This window comes from Lipophrys pholis, assembly GCF_963383615.2.
Source record: "Lipophrys pholis genome assembly, chromosome: 12".
NCBI lineage: Eukaryota > Metazoa > Chordata > Actinopteri > Blenniiformes > Blenniidae > Lipophrys > Lipophrys pholis.
The window spans coordinates 20,536,319-20,553,255 of NC_137641.1; the positions used below are offsets into that span (position 1 = coordinate 20,536,319).

General features: G+C 42.2%; 2 protein-coding genes across 3 annotated transcripts; both read right to left on the minus strand.

The window, feature by feature from the left end:
- Positions 1-290: 290 nt before the first annotated feature.
- On the minus strand, positions 291-10,984 carry atp6v0a2a (ATPase H+ transporting V0 subunit a2a). Of its 2 annotated transcripts, none has more exons than XM_080476498.1 (20): positions 10,276-10,984; positions 9,901-9,979; positions 9,609-9,706; positions 7,391-7,528; positions 6,894-6,991; positions 6,683-6,809; positions 6,307-6,389; positions 6,132-6,225; positions 5,840-6,052; positions 5,273-5,423; positions 5,052-5,191; positions 4,811-4,968; positions 4,615-4,705; positions 4,413-4,531; positions 2,376-2,586; positions 2,169-2,288; positions 1,965-2,081; positions 1,739-1,856; positions 1,440-1,611; positions 291-1,282 (listed from the first exon to the last, which is right to left on the minus strand). In XM_080476498.1, the coding sequence occupies exons 1-20, from the start codon at positions 10,384-10,386 to the stop codon at positions 1,180-1,182; spliced, it is 2,541 nt and encodes an 846-aa protein (XP_080332624.1). In that variant the 5' UTR covers positions 10,387-10,984; the 3' UTR covers positions 291-1,179. The 2 variants fall into 2 exon arrangements, with proteins under 2 accessions (XP_080332624.1, XP_080332625.1); XM_080476499.1 differs by having other exon boundaries at positions 6,894-6,970; positions 10,276-10,983.
- A 1,969-nt stretch (positions 10,985-12,953) lies between these two features.
- Positions 12,954-15,935, minus strand: nfkbil1 (nuclear factor of kappa light polypeptide gene enhancer in B-cells inhibitor-like 1). Its single transcript, XM_080476505.1, has 4 exons — positions 15,596-15,935; positions 15,407-15,519; positions 14,604-14,715; positions 12,954-14,050 (listed from the first exon to the last, which is right to left on the minus strand). Exons 1-4 carry the CDS (start codon positions 15,867-15,869, stop codon positions 13,461-13,463), a joined length of 1,089 nt encoding a protein of 362 aa, XP_080332631.1. The 5' UTR covers positions 15,870-15,935; the 3' UTR covers positions 12,954-13,460.
- Positions 15,936-16,937: the final 1,002 nt, after the last annotated feature.

The following is a 16,937-nucleotide window of genomic DNA, read 5'->3' on the forward strand; positions in this document are numbered from 1 at the left end:
CGTAGCTCCAATGCCTAACTAAGATGGTTCAATATACTGAAATATTTCACGTTACTTTCCTGACTGCAATCTCCTGAAGCATCTGTAAAAAGTAAAATACTGAAATATTACCGGGTTGATAAATAAATATATACAACTGAACAGACTCAAATTTATATGATACCTTGATCAAAACAGCAGCTGCTGTCAGTGTAAAGGCTTCATTAATAATTTTAATCTGTTCAAAATTAAGTTTCTCACAAACATATTTAATGTTGCCAGTTATATCACAATGAATGCTGTATTTGTTTGCATTTCTCAAAACCTTTATTCAACACATAAAATGGTAAAATATTAGACTCTTGTACAGACAATAATTTAAATAAATATCAGGATTATTAAGTAATCCAAAAAGCAGTATAATCAAAGAAAGAGACCTAAGGCTCTTTAACATTTTTACGAAGTATTTTTTTTTTTTTCTCTTTTTTTCTCCATACCAGGGAAGGTTATGTTTAAATAAATGTGTGAATGAGTAAATGAGCAAACAGCAAACAGTTGATTATTTTCATTTGGCATCATCACAGTAACTAGTGAAAACTTGAAATTGTACAATCATTTCTGCAAAGTGCTTTGTGACAATATGCCTCACAAAAGAGTTGTATTATTGTCATTTGTGTTTGGACATGTCTTTCTCACGGAGGAGATGTTTAAAAACCCAAAGGCATCCTCACACCATCATCGGAAATAAATCTCTATGGCACTACGTCGGGATGCGTGATATGATTCTGGTAGATATTAAAATTGCTAATTTTACATTGCGCTGTATAACTGTTTAAATACTATGTTGGAAATAATACAAAACTAGCAGAACATAGCACAATGCAAATAAAGAAAATGAAAATAATCCAACTGGTGTGACAAGTAGTGCTGAGTAATCTCTCACCTACAAAATGAAAGTAAATCGACAGAAGAGTTTTGAACTTCTGTAAATCCAAAGGTTTGCTGGGTACAGTGGTAAGGCAGTCAGCGCAGCCAATAACATTTAAAAATTGTCGTGGTGAAAAAAGTTGCTACAAGAATGAGCTTCAATTCATTGTCTTGAAGGTTTGTTGTCGTTTTCACAGTGTGCATTGTTCCCACGTCCAGCATCCTTCCCGGTCTCACAGTCTGCTTCCATGTGAATCCACTGTTTCAGAGTTTTCAAAGCAAGCCGTCTTGCTCAAAGACAGAAGGGAGGAGGGAGAAGTCGAAGGGCACAAACTTAATACCGGTCCCATGGTAAAATTTGTTCTGGAACTCCACCCTGAGAAAAAAAAACAAAAACAAAAAAGAAAACAAGCAAAAATACTTCAATAAAGTTAAGCAGAAAGCTCAGAGTCTGATGCATAGATGAACTTGAAATTTCAAACAAGGCTTCACATTCAACTCAATGTGTTATTTAAAGTTGAAGGCTGACTCACCAGTGAAGTCGGAGTGCATGGAGGAACGCCGACAAGCCCTCCATGACGAGCAGGATGGACACGGTGAGAGCAGCAAACAGACCAAACACCGGCACCAGAAACACCACCCCGACTTTGGTGGTGATCCTGAAACCCAGGCGCATCACCATGCCCCACAACACCTCAGAGAGCTCTAGAGCCAAACGGAAACAAAGTGCAGAAAGAAACAGAGGCGCGTCAGGTGTGAACGAGTGCAAAGTAAACGGTGACAGGGAGGCAGAGGCTCGTCAGGGTGAACTTCTCCTCCTGACTGGACTTACGGGCGTGAGCCAGGCTGAGTGCCCAGAGACGCAGGTAGGACGCAGTGTTGGAAATGCAACCCAAGCAGTACTCTATAGTGTGAATGGCCTGGTACAGGGTGATGTCGGCCAAGTCGAACTGCAAAACAGTCATTTATAAGATATTGCAGTGATTCCATACAAATCAAACTATAAAATAACATAGTATGTACTGTTTTATTATAGCTAGAAGTATTTTGGCAAACACCTGTTTAGGTAAAGCTTCTCTGGTGGGTGTTTCATCTAATCCCTCTTCTTCATCGTCTTCGTAGGATGGTGCTGCAAAGTTGTCGTCCTCACTTACACGCCTCACCCTCTCATAACCCTGGAATGGCGCGTAAATAATAAAAAGTCAACCGCTCCCAGTTAAACCAACGTAAAAACAATAGTGGTGGATTTTGACCGGACTCACTCTGCGTCTGCGCAGGCCTTTTCCTCCACGGTACAGCCAGTACAAGTAGAAAGGTTTCCCCAACAGCAGCACGGGCACCGACAGCAGAGCGATCACAACCAAGAAAATCTGCAGCCCCATCTGTTAAAGCCAACACAACAAACACGAACTGTAAATGCAACCGCCTGGCATTTATATACAAGTCCACTGGCCGTCGTCAATACGGACCTGACCGGGATACAGGGGAGTGAGATCCTTCCCCTGCATGACAAACATGTTGATGAAGTGGATGAGGATGCTGGGAGCCTGACTGGAGTCCCGTGCACCAAATGCCAGCCACTTGTAGATGATCATGAAGACCAAGTAGCCGAAGAGACAAAGCAGGAAGAGCAGTTCAGGAAGAAATAGCAGATAGACATTAAATTTCTGTCGGAAGTGCCTGAAGGGAGAGGAAAAGAAAATATGGGAAGAAAACAAAAAAATGATAAGGGAGGGATAACTCAATAGTTCATGCCAACAGAAACTGGGTAGACACTAGTTGTGTTTATTTGGTGACTTTCTTTTCAATCTAAACTGGTTTATTTGGGACTGAGATACCAGATTTTATAGTTTACATGAACACTGAAGGAAATGATCAGATTGTTGTGTGGATTTTTATTCACCTCGAATATCTGTACAATGGATCAATCCCATATTGATCTGTACAATGACATTGGCTTATCTATGACATGCAAACATTATCCCCCACCCAATTTTGGTAAATTGAGCGGGTGTCCACACAGTTGGACTTATTGTGAACACATTGGGCAAGAAAAATAAAACCGAACTGCACAAGTTGAAACAATTATAGAAAATATTCCTGAAAAAAGCATTAACAAAATAGATTCCATCACATGGTCAAAAACATCAAACCTGAGAGAACTCAAGCAAATCACTGCATTTCAAAATGAAAAGGTTTCATCATCCTCAGTGATGAGGGTTCAGTTGCATGATTGAACTTTTTGCTCTAAATCCTGTTCGTGCTCCTTTTTTCCTCAGTGCAAATGTGAAATCGTCACACAGGCGACCATGTTTTTGTTGAGTTGGATTGATTTGATCTTGTTTGGGCTCAAAACTGTCATGTCTGGCAACCCTGCCCACACTGAGCTTTCAGTCCGCGTATATTGATTTGTCAACTCGGATAATCAAGCTGGCTGTGTTTCTCGAGGAACTGAAACATCAAAAAACATCTTCTTTGTTCCGAGTCCGATCAGGAAGAGACGAGCACACAGCATTTTATATTTATTTTTTTGACATGATGTGGCATCATTGTCTCCTGCATCAGTTGGCGGCTTTGCCACCTCCACTTCTTTTCAAAGCACATTGAGTGAAGTGTCACGTGGTGAATTACTTAATGGACAATTGCACAAAGTTTGCACAAAACTCCCACAGTGGGAAGCAGCCTGATAAGCTGTTTACATGGAATATGAGCATAAACAGGTTCTACCAACTCTTCTGATGTGAACCGAACTCCGATCAAATATGGGCCCTCTAATCCGACAGAATTGTAACCACAGCTAATGTTATTTGACTTAAGCAACATATAGAAAAAGTATAATAAATGTACTACTTGAGAGACAGACACAAAATAATTGGGTTATTGCAAAATATGGCAACATCATTTGTGGGTTATTAATTAAATAATGCAACTCATGAGCATTTCAGAGATGCTCTCTAAACCTTGTGGAAGATTTTGACTGAGATGCAAATCCAGGCCAAGAGGTCTATTCACTGATAAATAAAAGATCGTCCTGTCCTCATGTTTTGAATGCTTCTGCAAAGTCCAGCTGGACATGTCAGAATTCCAAATATGTACAATGTTAAATACTATACATCCAATCGAGAACATAGTCTGGTGAATATTCTATCTGTAAAGTATTTTCTACTTCCTATTGTCTGTTCTGATGATACTTTTCTTCTTTTCTTTCATGCACGTACCATATGTTTGAGTGTTTCATGTGTTTGAAACTTTTCTTGAGCCGCTGCTTCTACTACTGAGAGTTACGTCACCTTCATTACCTCCATTAGCGGTTATGATCGTTTGGTGAAATCTACCAAGCATATACCTATCCTTTAATCTATGATGAAATTGTATTTTTCACTTCATCTGCCAGTGTGATTATCGAAGTAGGATAGCTGTGACGCCCACTGGAAAGCAGATAACGGGCTTCTGCAAAAGCCTGTTCCTAAGTGATGTGACTATATGTGATGTCTGAGGTAACTTACAAGTGGTTGAAAACACTGAGCACAACTCCAAAGCTCATGTGGATGACCCCAATGATGACTGACATCTTCATTTTGTAGGAGTTGAGGAAGGACAGACGGTTCACAGCCATGTTCCATATCTGATGGAATATTTAAAAGCGGAAATGTTAAGAGAGCAAGCCATTCATGGTCCGTCCGTAATGTCTTGAGTGCATTTACTCACAGGATCGATGCCGAATGGGTACGGACCACTGAAAACACCACTGACGTTAGGGTCCAACGTGAGCAAAGCGTTGGCTTGGAGGGTTTTGTTTCTGCAACACGAAAAACACAAAGCCAAAACATTGAAGCTCTGCACGCACTGACGTACGGATAAACAAAAATAATGACCTGAATGTGTGTTTGCACTGATAACTCACGTCCACTGCTGACTTGCAAACATCGCCTTGATGCTCCAGCAAGAGCCAAATATATTTAGAGATTTGGAGAAGCAGTCATTGTAAATGAGTCCAGTGTAGATAGAAAAAAGTCCCATCATCAGGATGATGTAGCGTCCGTGGAAAAACGTCATCCATATCTGGGAGGAACAGAATCCCGGCTATCAGCTGAAGCTAATTAAAAGAAATCCAGCAATGGAAACAGGTGCTAAATCATTCCCACCTCATTACTGGAGCCTTTCTTCTTTTGGTTCTTTTCTGTCAGCACCATCCACAAGGCAAACAGACTCATTACCATCCCGTGGCCAAAGTCCCCAAACATCACAGCAAACAGAAAGGGGAAGGTGATGATGGTGTACGGGGCTGCCAATACAGAAACATAATGAGCATGTACTCCAGAACTTAAACTAAACAACAATGAAAAGAAACCATATGAGTTCTTACCCGGGCTCACTTCACGATAATCCCCCACCCCATACGCCTCCACAATGCTCTGAAAGCCCGATGTGAACTTGTTGGTTCTTAACAGGGTGGGTGGGGTGTCAGAGCTCGGGATGCGGTTCACAAAAGATGGGACAGTGGCATCACCTTTTCTCTGATGAAGGGAACACGTGAAAGAAAAGTTAATGACCAAGCTGACGCGGGGACAGAAGATAAATGGCACATGGTGACAAATCCATGTACTCCAACCCGATCCGAGCCGACTTGGAACTTTTGTTATGAAGCAAGACCACTGTGAGGACTATTCTATTCTATTCTGTTCTATTCTATTCTATTCTATTCTATTAGGGCTTTCATCATCATTGAACTCTATTCATAGACAAAATAATGACTTAGACAGCTTCACCATTTAATTTCAATTGCAACTATACAGCCGCTGAGATCAAGTAATTTCACGACAAAGAACCAAATGCAGTATGACTGTAGTGGTGTTTCTGATCGGAGCTCTTATTGTGAACACTAATTGGAGGTTATTTCGTCTCAGACAGACATACTGAACTTCATACTCACTGAGCCCTCTTCGAGTGCCCCCCTCAGGTTTGCCAGGTCGCTGACGGGACACCACACCTCAGCGATCAGACACTTGTTGGTGACGTCAAAGCTGCAGAGGTTGAGTATGTGATAAATGGCCTTCATCTTCTTCACCTGTAGAACCCAGGTGAAGGCCGACTCTGACGCCTTCTGCAGGACCTGCCTCAGGTAATCCTCCGTGCGATGAAGCACCTGAAGGAAACAAAAGCTCATTTACCCTGCGTGTACGAACATATTCTTGTGTGGGTCAGAAGGAATCACTCGTCACTACGTTATTAAGGTCTTGGATGCGCGTCTTCAAGCTGTCCAACACGTCTGCCCGCTCCTCGTCGTTTTCAGGGTGCGGATAAAGGTGGCAGTGGTAACTGATGACAACAAAGACAGATCAATTATTAGCAAGGGTGAATCTATAAGCTGAGGTGAGACTGAGTTATTATGTTTCTTACCAATCACATATTTTTTGAACTTTCTGTCCAATCTGGTCTCCCCAAAAGGAAATGAGAAACACCACACTTTTGCTTATCTCACCCTGAAAAAAAACAAACACCACATGTCAGATGAGGTTTTAAAAAAAAATTAAATTAAATTAATAAACATTATAATCTGCCTCGATTACAACTTTCATCATTGTTGGGTAATTTGTTGTTTGAGGGTCACATATCAATGCAAGCAATAGCTGTGAGGACAGGATCAGGGTACATCCTGCACAGGCCACTAGCTCATCACAGAACAAACACACACACATTAACAGCTTTCAGCAACCTGAAGTCACAAATTAACCCGACTTGCAAGTCTTTTTTCCATCTTGAAGGATGAACTCACAGTATCAAGATCAGCGAGGTTCTCGTCCACTTCTGCGTAGCTGAGGATGGTGTAACCTTTGCACACTCTCCACAACATGCGCTCAAAAGCTTCCACCTTCACCCGCTGGATCAGACCGGATATGAAACTATCCCCAGGAAAGATCAGACGAAGTATAAGTCGGACGCATTAAAAGGAGAGGAATCGCATCGCTGTGTGTTTGAGAGCTCACCCCAGCTTGGCTCCAAGTCTTTGCATCCCAGTACAGCCCGTGACTGAGTCGGTCTCCATGGTGGGGAACTCTTCATACTGGGGACCAAGAGCCTCATGCTAGTTATGAAAAGGAACATGTTACACTTCTGACAGCTGGCATGAAGCGTTCCTGGCAGGGTTCTCGCGCGCCAAGACGATAGGCTGTTACGATGCTGGGACGGCGACGTCTACTCTGTGTACTGTCTCTATACCATACACATGGCCACTGCAGCAGTCGCACTCTGCGCGAGTCAGGTGCTGTGTATGACAGCTGCGATGTGACCGAGTCATTAATTAAAGTCAGCACTAGCTTCGGCTCCGGCACCCAGGGAAATAAAACGCGTCAGCGGCAAGAAAACAAGACTGCTAGTGGTGAGGTGAGAGAAGGAGGCGTCTCGCCAAAGACTGCAAACAGAGTGGGAGGAGAAGACGCAGCGCATGACAGCTGATGTGAAAGCTGAGTGGAAACACACTCACCCTGGAGCGACTGTGTATGAAGCTCCGCGTGATCTTCAGCATGTGCGTGTACTCGGTGAGCTCCAGAAGGTTCCTCTGGAGCTTCTCTTTGTTTTTTGCCACTTCGCTGAGCTCCATCTCCAGCCGCTGCAGCTGCTCCTGAACACAAAATAGATCGATTTGTCAGTCTGACTTTGGCTCTCTGAAAGGGAAACAAACCGTAACCCTCGACTGCTAATGTTGAGCTTGGCCATGGTGGGGAAGTTTAAATCCATTTTCTCGCTCTAAAATAATTACGGAACAGAAAACAGCGGTTGTGGTGGGATTAAACTGATGTCTATATCTTGTGCTGCAGGTACGACATGTGTAGCTGGCCCCAGCATATGTCCAGTCTGAGAAACCCTGCATCTCGTCTGTCCTCAGTCCAGTCTGAAGAGGGCCTACTGATGGATAAACACAACAGAGGCTGGAGCTCTAAGAAATCTCAAATAAAATACGCATTGGGTAGTAAAGTGACTCGCTACTGCCACCTAAAGATGTAAAACAGCATCATATAATAATAATAATAATAATAATGACATACTGCATCTTTAAACCGAAAGACTTTACAAGTGAAAAAGTCCCATTTTCAGAAATGGTAGGAACACATCTGATGACATTTTGCACAGAAAAAAGTGTAATCAACACTTTTTGTTGGTTTATCTTTACCTTGACAGATACATAACCTTGTAAACGGAAAGATTCTCTACCTAAATTACTTAAATTATCCAGCTGTTGTTTCACAAATAGAATAGAATAGAATAGAATAGAATAGAATAGAATAGAATAGAATAGAAAAGAAAAGAAAAGAAAAGAAAAGACTAGAATAGAATAGAATAGAATAGAATAGAATAGAAAAGAATAGAATAGAAAAGAAAAGAATAGAAAAGAATAGAATAGAATAGAATAGAATAGAATAGAATAGAATAGAAAAGAAAAGAAAAGAAAAGAAAAGAATAGAATAGAATAGAAAAGAATAGAATAGAATAGAAAAGAAAAGAAAAGAAAAGAAAAGAAAAGAAAAGAAAAGAAAAGAAAAGAAAAGAAAAGAAAAGAAAAGAAAAGAATAGAATAGAATAGAATAGAATAGAATTGAATGACAATGAAAAAGCAACATTATTATTTTTTCTAATGAAGAATAAATAACGTGACAAATAATGACAAAACATGTTGCATTTGAAAATGAAGTTTTAATCTATACAGTGGCAATGATGATGTGTTAACAGTCTTAGTATTTAGTAATGGTGCCATGGTTACAAATTAATCAATTCATACATCTTTTGTTCAGTTACATTGTTGATGTATCTGACTATTTGTGCCTAAATTCTGAGCGAACAGGAAAACAAATTGTGTGAGCACACATATGGGATTTGGGGGGGAAATATAAATTAAGCGATCAAAAATCACGTCATGCATGCTCACGTTGGACTCTTGCACAACAACGTGTCACTCCTCTAAGAATAATGATGGCAGTGGTTGATGTGTGACAAGGGGAGAAAAGGCAGTGGAGGCGATATAAACATTACTCTGAACTTGTTGGTCAAAAGGAGGTAAGCCTCGGTGTTGTCCGCTCATTTTACGGTCAAGGTCACAATGAGTGGCTTTCAATAGCTTGGTTTTTTAATCACACAGCATCAATAAATATGTGGTGTTTTTTTCTGCGTCTAAAAAGAATACCTTCAATACCTTCGATAGTTTATCCTAAATTACTGCACAGAAGGACTTTTAATGCAAAGAAATGCATTACCCGTGAACAGTCACAAGGACCGGTCCGAATATTTTACCAACCGTCTATTAGAGCCGTGAGATGAGCAACTTGATGGGAAACATTCATTCATCAATTTGAGGCAAATCCGTTAGAAGCTCAGTAGGTGAGACAAAAAGACTAATCTCTCAATTAGGTGAGGAAGCAGCATAATTACAACTTTCTATTTTTCCGTCCTTTCATCCATCTTCTATCCTGCTTTCGAGGCGGGAGCTGATCCCGGCTCACTATGGCACAGAGGCAGGTGGCACCCTGGTGAAATGAAATGCTGCACCCTGATAACAACATATTATTTCACTCCGTGTAACGGTCGTACAGCTTCTACATGTCGGCAGTGCTCCACGGAAACAACAACAATAGCGCAGTGTTGCGAGGACAGACGTGGACAACAAGGAAGCAAAGACGACAAAACTACAATCACAATGAAACACTTACCATGATTTCAAGAACTTGTCTTGGGGGCGGAGCGAGTGGACTCTCATCCTCCTCTGGAATGGCTATCTTAGCCTTCTGGATCTCTCGCAGAAGGTAACCTGTCCACACAAATACTTTCTTTTAAGGCCATTTCAACGCAGGTGTCTAAAGCGAGCTGTGAACGCTAAAATCTCTACTGGGGCATTTGACAACAACAAAAAAAATTAGAATCAGCCATGTGAGTTCCTTATGACCCTGATGACTAAATGTACTCAGGATGCACCCACATGACCCTCCCCAGGTGCCTGCTTACCCAGAATCCTCTCCATCTCCTCACATCTCTTGATTTCGCTGACAAAGCGCCGTTGGAATGAGCTGACACTTGGGTTGAGCTGAAACAAGAGGAGCACCAGTCAAGGGCTGCAAGTTACTGCATCAGATAGATAGATAGATAGATAGATAGATAGATAGATAGATAGATAGATAGATAGATAGATAGATAGATAGATAGATAAATAGATAGATAGATAGGTGCACATCCTCCCTGCAACATGCATGCATAATCAGACAGATAATGGCTCGTGGAGATCAATCAGTTCATTCTTCTTCATTGCTTTAGAATTGCAACGTATCTAACTGGAAAGACATATTGGTGTTTGCTCACCACCACGAGCCTCCTGATACTTACATCTCGGAATTCGACCAGTCCCAGCTCTCCCAGCTGACTAATGCAGTCATATTCGGAGCCGGACTGCAGAAACAATTGTGCCAAGCACATCTCCTCACTCCGAAACACCATCTTTATCTGCCACACAGAGAGATCCTCCTCCTCCTCCTCCTCCTCCTCCTCCTCCTCCTCCTCCTCCTGCTTGTAATCTGTCTGTAGCCCGGGCTCCCGCACCTGCACAACGACCCTTTTCACTACAAACAAAAATAGGGCATCACAATGTCCAACCAAACTACCGCCCAGCCAATGAACTGCCCCCGGGGAGGATTTAATTATTGTCCCTTAATGTTGACGCTTTCCAGAAGGAGGTGGGGTGGGGGAGTTCGTCCTCATGCTGCTGGATGTGGGAGTCGCACCGGGCCGTTTCCCCCCGCCGGGTCGTCTGCTCAAACTAACGTGAAAACAAAGGCAGACGCCTCCCGATGCGCCCTTTGCACGAAGCGACGTGTGAGCGAGGCGTCATCCTGGAGGCGCGTTTTTACCTTCAGCACCTGTCCGCCGCACAACGACGACGCAGCGCCGGCGACACGCGAATAAACCCCCAAAACAACCGACGAATAAATGATCGACCCGCCGCGCAGACAAGCGTTATAAATAAGCCACGGTCACAGTAATAGGCTACGGCCTTTATTCGCTACGTCGCCCGGCAATTGACACAGTTTGCGTCTCCGGGTTGCCAGATATTGTCGCATCCCCGAGAATCACCGGATCTTGAGCGGAGAGACGCGTCACAGACGCGTCTCTTTTTGTAGAGTTGTTTTTCCCCCCTTCAGGTTTCCACTAGAAGGGAATACAAAACAGGATATTTTTTATACATAAAATGTAAGTTAAATATCCTGTCTAGAGAGAGAGCTCACACTTGGTTGAGCTTGGAGATACTTGAATGATAGAGTTTAATTACTGCTTTATAATTGTAATATATTCAATGTATGCCTCGTTTATTTGCATATACAATTCAGTTCAATAATATTTCACTACAGCCAAAGACACAAATTACTATCATTTTTCATGCCTATAATATTCTCTGTTCATGCAAACAATTGTAAAGTCTGGAATTTAAAAAGTTAAAACATTTTTTTAAATAAGGTCTCTTGTGTATACCAAATCTAAATATAACACAATAAAAAAAATTATTTTAAAGTTCATTAATGGATTCAGGTTTGTAAGGTGAAGACCTCAGACATGCAGTCACTGCAATATCTTACCTTCTGGAGAAATAAGTTGGTAACCTGTATATTCAGAAACCTTTCAAAACTGTGAAAATCTAAAATTCAATAAATCAATTAAACGTCATAATAGAAAGCAGCAGGGCTTGTCACTTCAGAGAAATCCAAATGTCTAGCAACCCACAATGAAGGCTGTCCCAGCAGTTGCATAGAAGACTAGAACTAAACAAAACTAAAAGCAAATACTTTTAAGTTTGGTTTTTAAAGTACTAAAGTAGCGGGATTATTGCAAAGCTTATTACTGGTTGAATGGGCCAGTTACATTTCTGTGTTGATTAGCATATCATATTACTTCAACATTAAGCAATCATGGTAAAAATGAAACCTGCAAAGTAATGCATTGGTTATTACAGTATTCACGAGATTGTTAAATAACTTTGAGAAAGCCATAACTCAAATATTTCCGTCAAGTGTATTAGCTTTTTACTGTTTTGTTGATTATTTCAGTTTAACTTCTCACTTTTGTAGTTTTGCTTGTGCATGGCGGAGGTGCGTGTCTTCTTCTACAGGGGGTTATGTGACGAATCTGGCAACCGCCGCATCTTCTTATATTCTGTTGCACCGCTGAAAGCGGCCCGACCATCTGCCTCCTTTATTCCAAAAGGTTTAGAGTTATTTTTAAATTCTGACGTTTGCAGTAAAACAAGAGGAAATATTTAAGATGAAAAATAAAATGCGTTTGAAAATGTATTACAACACACCCATAAATCCCATGTTGCTACTGAAAATCCAGACACCATGACAGGACATTCTCAAAGTGTGAGGCAGGCGTTCGGGTCTTTTGTGTTAACGTCAGGAATATCGTCCTCAATCCATCTCCAACTTCAATACTCTAAAACTCTGAAATCATCAGTTTTATTTCTACACATAAATCAGACAGCGTGTGATGATTAAAAACAGCTTTTAGAACGGTGGCGCACATCTGAGTGAAGCTGCTCATGCATTGGAAAGAGAGGCTGTGACACATTAGTGGGAACTCTGAAGTTTCTAGAAATGTGACACGTGTAACTCCATCTTCTGGTGTGTAAAGGCTTAGCAGCTCAGTGCAGGTTAGTCAGCTCATTTCTAGACAGTCTGCCGATTTCTTCTTCTCCAAACACGCCTGGTACCAGTGATGTGTAGTGGTACGCATTGGTTAACAGGTAGTGTGCTTCCATTTGTAGAACACCAAAAACAGGGCTTCAACAAATTGTGATCAGCTCTAATACATCAAAACGTAATAGTGTCAGTGTCAAATGCTCTCACTAAATGCAGCCGAAGCTTAAAACAATTAGTTCCCTGAACGTTAAAGCAAGGATCTAGAGAAAGCTGAAGCACAGTCATAATATTCAACTGCGACTAGCTGGTATCCACCTAGTCAGGTCATTTAATGAGCATTTTCTTACTATTTAAGGTCAAGTCATTAACAACAACAACAAAAAACCTGTTTAATGACTATTCAGGTCATGTATGTTTATGGCTTCTATCTTTGTTTTACAGAGGGAAGTTTATGTATATATATTTTGGGACTGATTTACAGTTTATGCTTACTGGCTGTAAAAAAACCAGATTTATACCATGTTCTCTTATTGTATTGCAATTTTCCAGTTTTGTTCGTTAAAGTCAATTTTTGACTTTCACTTAAGATTTGAACTTTTACTGACCATCACATTTAGTCGACTCATGATTTTCATTCATCGTTCCAACCGTACAAAACACTGAGTTCACAACTGAAATCAACTTTGCGTTTAATAATTTTAATGAACACACAGAGTAGCGGTCAGCACGTTGATGCTGGTGTAAAATTCCAACCACTTGAGGGCCAATGTGAGGAAAGTGGGCTTCAAAAGTAGGTTGTTCACGAGACAGAGGTTACGAACATGTTTCAGAGGACGATCTGAGGGATTGTGGTCGGCCAGTGAACATGGCGCCCCCCCCCCTCTAAGTCCTCAGACTTTGTGCCAGTTTGTTGAGCTCCTGTGACAGAGCCGTGACTGTATCCAGAACCCGCTGCTTGTCCTCCTCCTCCAACCGAGCTTCACACCGTTGAGCAAATTTGTCGGGATGCCACAGGGCCTGCTGCTTCCGAAGCACTTTGCGAAACACCGCCACGTCCTTCCGATCGACGCCGTGCAGCATCACGTCGACCATCTCCTTCACCGTGCCTTGCGGAGCTGGCCACGGGATGTCGCTGTAGCTCAGCTTTGTGCCGTCGGCCGAGGAGCCGCCGTGAAAAGTGGCCGCGCACCTCTCGTCGTAACGACGCTTCTTCCCCAGACGGGTCTCTTCCTCTTTCCGCGCCGCCCGAGCCAGGTACGCTTCGTGCTCCCTGCGGAGCTTCTCCTGCAGCTCCTTGTTGCTCCGCTCTTCTTCTTCTCTCTCTTCCTTGGTCTTCCTCTTCTTCCATCCACTCGATGATGCAGCCAGTCTCTGAGCCTCTGCATGTTTTTTATCAAAGTACTCTTTCCTGATGCGATCAGCCCAGTCCCCGAAGTCTTGGTCGTCATCATCGACAGGGAGAAAGTCATCAGCTGTGGAAAAACAAACGCAGCAGTTAGCAGCAAATGAGAAAAGACTAAAGGCGGGAGACTTTAGGTGTCAGATTAAAGATAAGCAATTAATTGATTTTGGCCCAAAAATTCTGGTTTCATGTTGGGAAGTGAAACAGGCTCACAGACCAGCGATGTCATGGCCATGTGACCACTGAAAGCCTGACATTAATTTTCCATAACTTAATCAAAACACAATGGTGAAGAACTGCCAATAGCAGTGATGTAGCAAAATGAAGCAGAGTAAACGCCCCGTAAAAAGAGGGTTCAATCGCTCTTTGTAACAGCGCCACATAAACATTTAAACTTTATGTGACCTTGACTTTAAGAGCACATTGATAAAAGAGAGAGTGATGGTGCAGAGAAGCAGCACGTAGTTCGACAGGCAACATAAAGTGCTCAGGAAACACCAGTCAGAGGCCTCATAAACACGGCGCTCACTATGTCGTCATAGAAACATGATTAAATCGGTGTGAAGGCAGTTTGAAAGCCCCCTGAGTGAGATACAGCATTACAGAGTAGGTTAAATATTTACCATCATACACGCCAAAGGTTTCACAAAATTCATCCTCGCATTCATCGAACAGCTTCCCCAGCCACTCCTTCTCAGGATCCGTCTCACGTGGACGGCTCATTGCTTCTGTAGCCTGTGACGAGAATAAAATGACATGCAAATATCATGCGAAATACCAGCTGGAGGAGAGACTTGAAAGATTCAACAAGGTGGGCTGAACGGTTGACTAGTATGTGAGTCATGTGTGGCTCACAGTGTAGATCAGGTCTGTAGAACTTCGCTTCACATCTGCATAAAGCATCAGTAAAGATGTGGAAGCACATGTTTGAAATGTATAAAATGTAAATATCAAGTAGACATTGTCATCAGGACGATGAGCTTCCTCACAATCGTGTCGCTTCACCAAAAGACAACTACATGGATCAACTTTCTATTCGTAGTTTTGTCTGCACTGTTGTGGTTTGAGCAGGCGAACTTCAGCACTGCCCTGTTTACAGAAGGAGACAGTAATGTTTTTGTTGTTGTCATTATCAGGAGGGCTCCTTACAAAGAAATAATATAAACCTGACTACTTGAGAAGGAATACCTCGCCATCATGGGCACAGATCCCAATCAAACGCGTATTTAAAGCAGCTAAATTAGGAATCTATATGTAATACTAATGATTAACAAACAAGAAATCAACTGCATTATGATCGATTCACTCTACTGAGTGAGAGGCAGATGTGTTGATGGTTTGTTCAGGGTGTGTTTATACTTTTTATGACATGCGAGAGAAGAAGAGGTGTAATATCAGCATTATGATGATTGTTGTTGTTGTTTACCTTGGACTGTTTGATCCAGTTCAGCAGGTCTTGAGGAGTGACACCGGCTCTGTTTTCAGCAGTCAAAGCATCTGGACAGCTCCTCTTCAGAGGAACCACCAGGTCATCAAACGCTGAAACAACAAAAACGCCCCAAAGATTAAACACGACATAAACACCCAGCGGATTTATCAACGGGGCCCTCCTCACCCGTCTTCCCGTGTTTCAGGGCTCTGTTGGCAGCGACGTGCAGCGCCGTGTCTCCTCGGTGGTCCCGCTGCAGAACGTCGGCTCCATGGCGGAGCAGGAGCCGCAGGGCGGCGTCGTCTCCCAGGCCGCAGGCCAGGTGCAGCGGGCTCCTCTGCCTCTTCCCCTGGGAGAAGTTCACGTCCAGGTCCCGGTGCTTCCGCAGGTACGACTTCAGCTTCAACACGCTGCCCTCCTCGACGTATTTCCACACTCGCGTCTGTTTACGCGACAACATTCCCTAAGAAGAGAGGCTAGCCGTTAGCCAGTGCTAACAGGCCTGGGTGCGTGCTGAAATATGTCCGCCAGCAACAGTACACAACTCAAGAGTTCCGGAGACAAATCTGTTCCTATGCCTGCCGCTAGGTGTCATGATTGAATGCTTTTTTTTTGGTAGTTCATTCAGACTGGATTTGCTCTTCTATGCCTGGATTTATACTATACCTGTGGGTCAAAGCATAAACTTCAAAATATTACTTTTTCTCTATAAAGCTTGGAATGTTCTTGGGCCTAAATGCATCACTGAAAATACATACTAAAAATACATCACTGCAAATACATTACTGCAAATACATACTGAAAATACATCACTTGAAAAATATGAAACTTACACAACAATTAGGTCCTCAGGAAGGGGTTTACTTTGATGACATCTTTAACTGTCAGAGCTCTGCTCCTCTGTCTGCAGCATCTCCATGGCAACAGACGTTGATCTGTGACCCCCCCCCACACACACCAACAAAAAAAAAATAAAATTAAAAAAATCGCGGAAGAAGTAAAATAAAATCAAACAAATTAGGATAGTAATCTTTGCGCCTTGCCTCTGAGGCTGGCACAAGAATGACAAGATTCAGAACACAATCTCTGACAACTGATTCTGAGTGAACCAAGAATTGTGATTTTATCTGTAAGGATCAATAAAACAAATCAGTCATAAAGTCTTAAAGAAATCAAGGTGTCATTCAAGGGAGAATATTTTTTTTTCTGAGATGCCTCAACTGGACACAAACCCCATCCACAAATATCGCTTACTGAAACTTAACCCTTAGACTGACCCTGAACTCACTCTGTGCTATTAAAGTTAATGATTTATATTCTAAGGACTGACTTTTTGTTATCTCAAGGAAGTTGAGTTTCCACACTGTGACTGTGTAAACATCAGTGTGTTTGTACAAACAGATTTATGTCAAACACAAATACAAATAATACATGCAACCCCCCCCCCCCCACACACACACACACACACACACACACGCACACAAACACACAAGTCTATAACAACAGATGACAGTGACTCACTCTAAAA

Coding starts and splice junctions, on each gene's coding strand:
- nfkbil1 (XM_080476505.1), bottom strand. CDS start 15,869: ATGTTGTCGCGTAAACAGACGCGAGTGTGGAAATACGTCGAGGAGGGC. Junction 15,520..15,595: donor CCTGAAACACGGGAAGACGG/GTGAGGAGGGCC, acceptor TTGTTGTTTCAG/CGTTTGATGACCTGGTGGTT. Junction 14,051..14,603: donor AACCTTTGGCGTGTATGATG/GTAAATATTTAA, acceptor GTTTTTCCACAG/CTGATGACTTTCTCCCTGTC.
- atp6v0a2a (XM_080476498.1), bottom strand. CDS start 10,386: ATGGTGTTTCGGAGTGAGGAGATGTGCTTGGCACAATTGTTTCTGCAG. Junction 6,390..6,682: donor ACCTCGCTGATCTTGATACT/GTGAGTTCATCC, acceptor GTTTTTTTTCAG/GGTGAGATAAGCAAAAGTGT. Junction 4,969..5,051: donor AGAAAGGCTCCAGTAATGAG/GTGGGAATGATT, acceptor TGTTCCTCCCAG/ATATGGATGACGTTTTTCCA.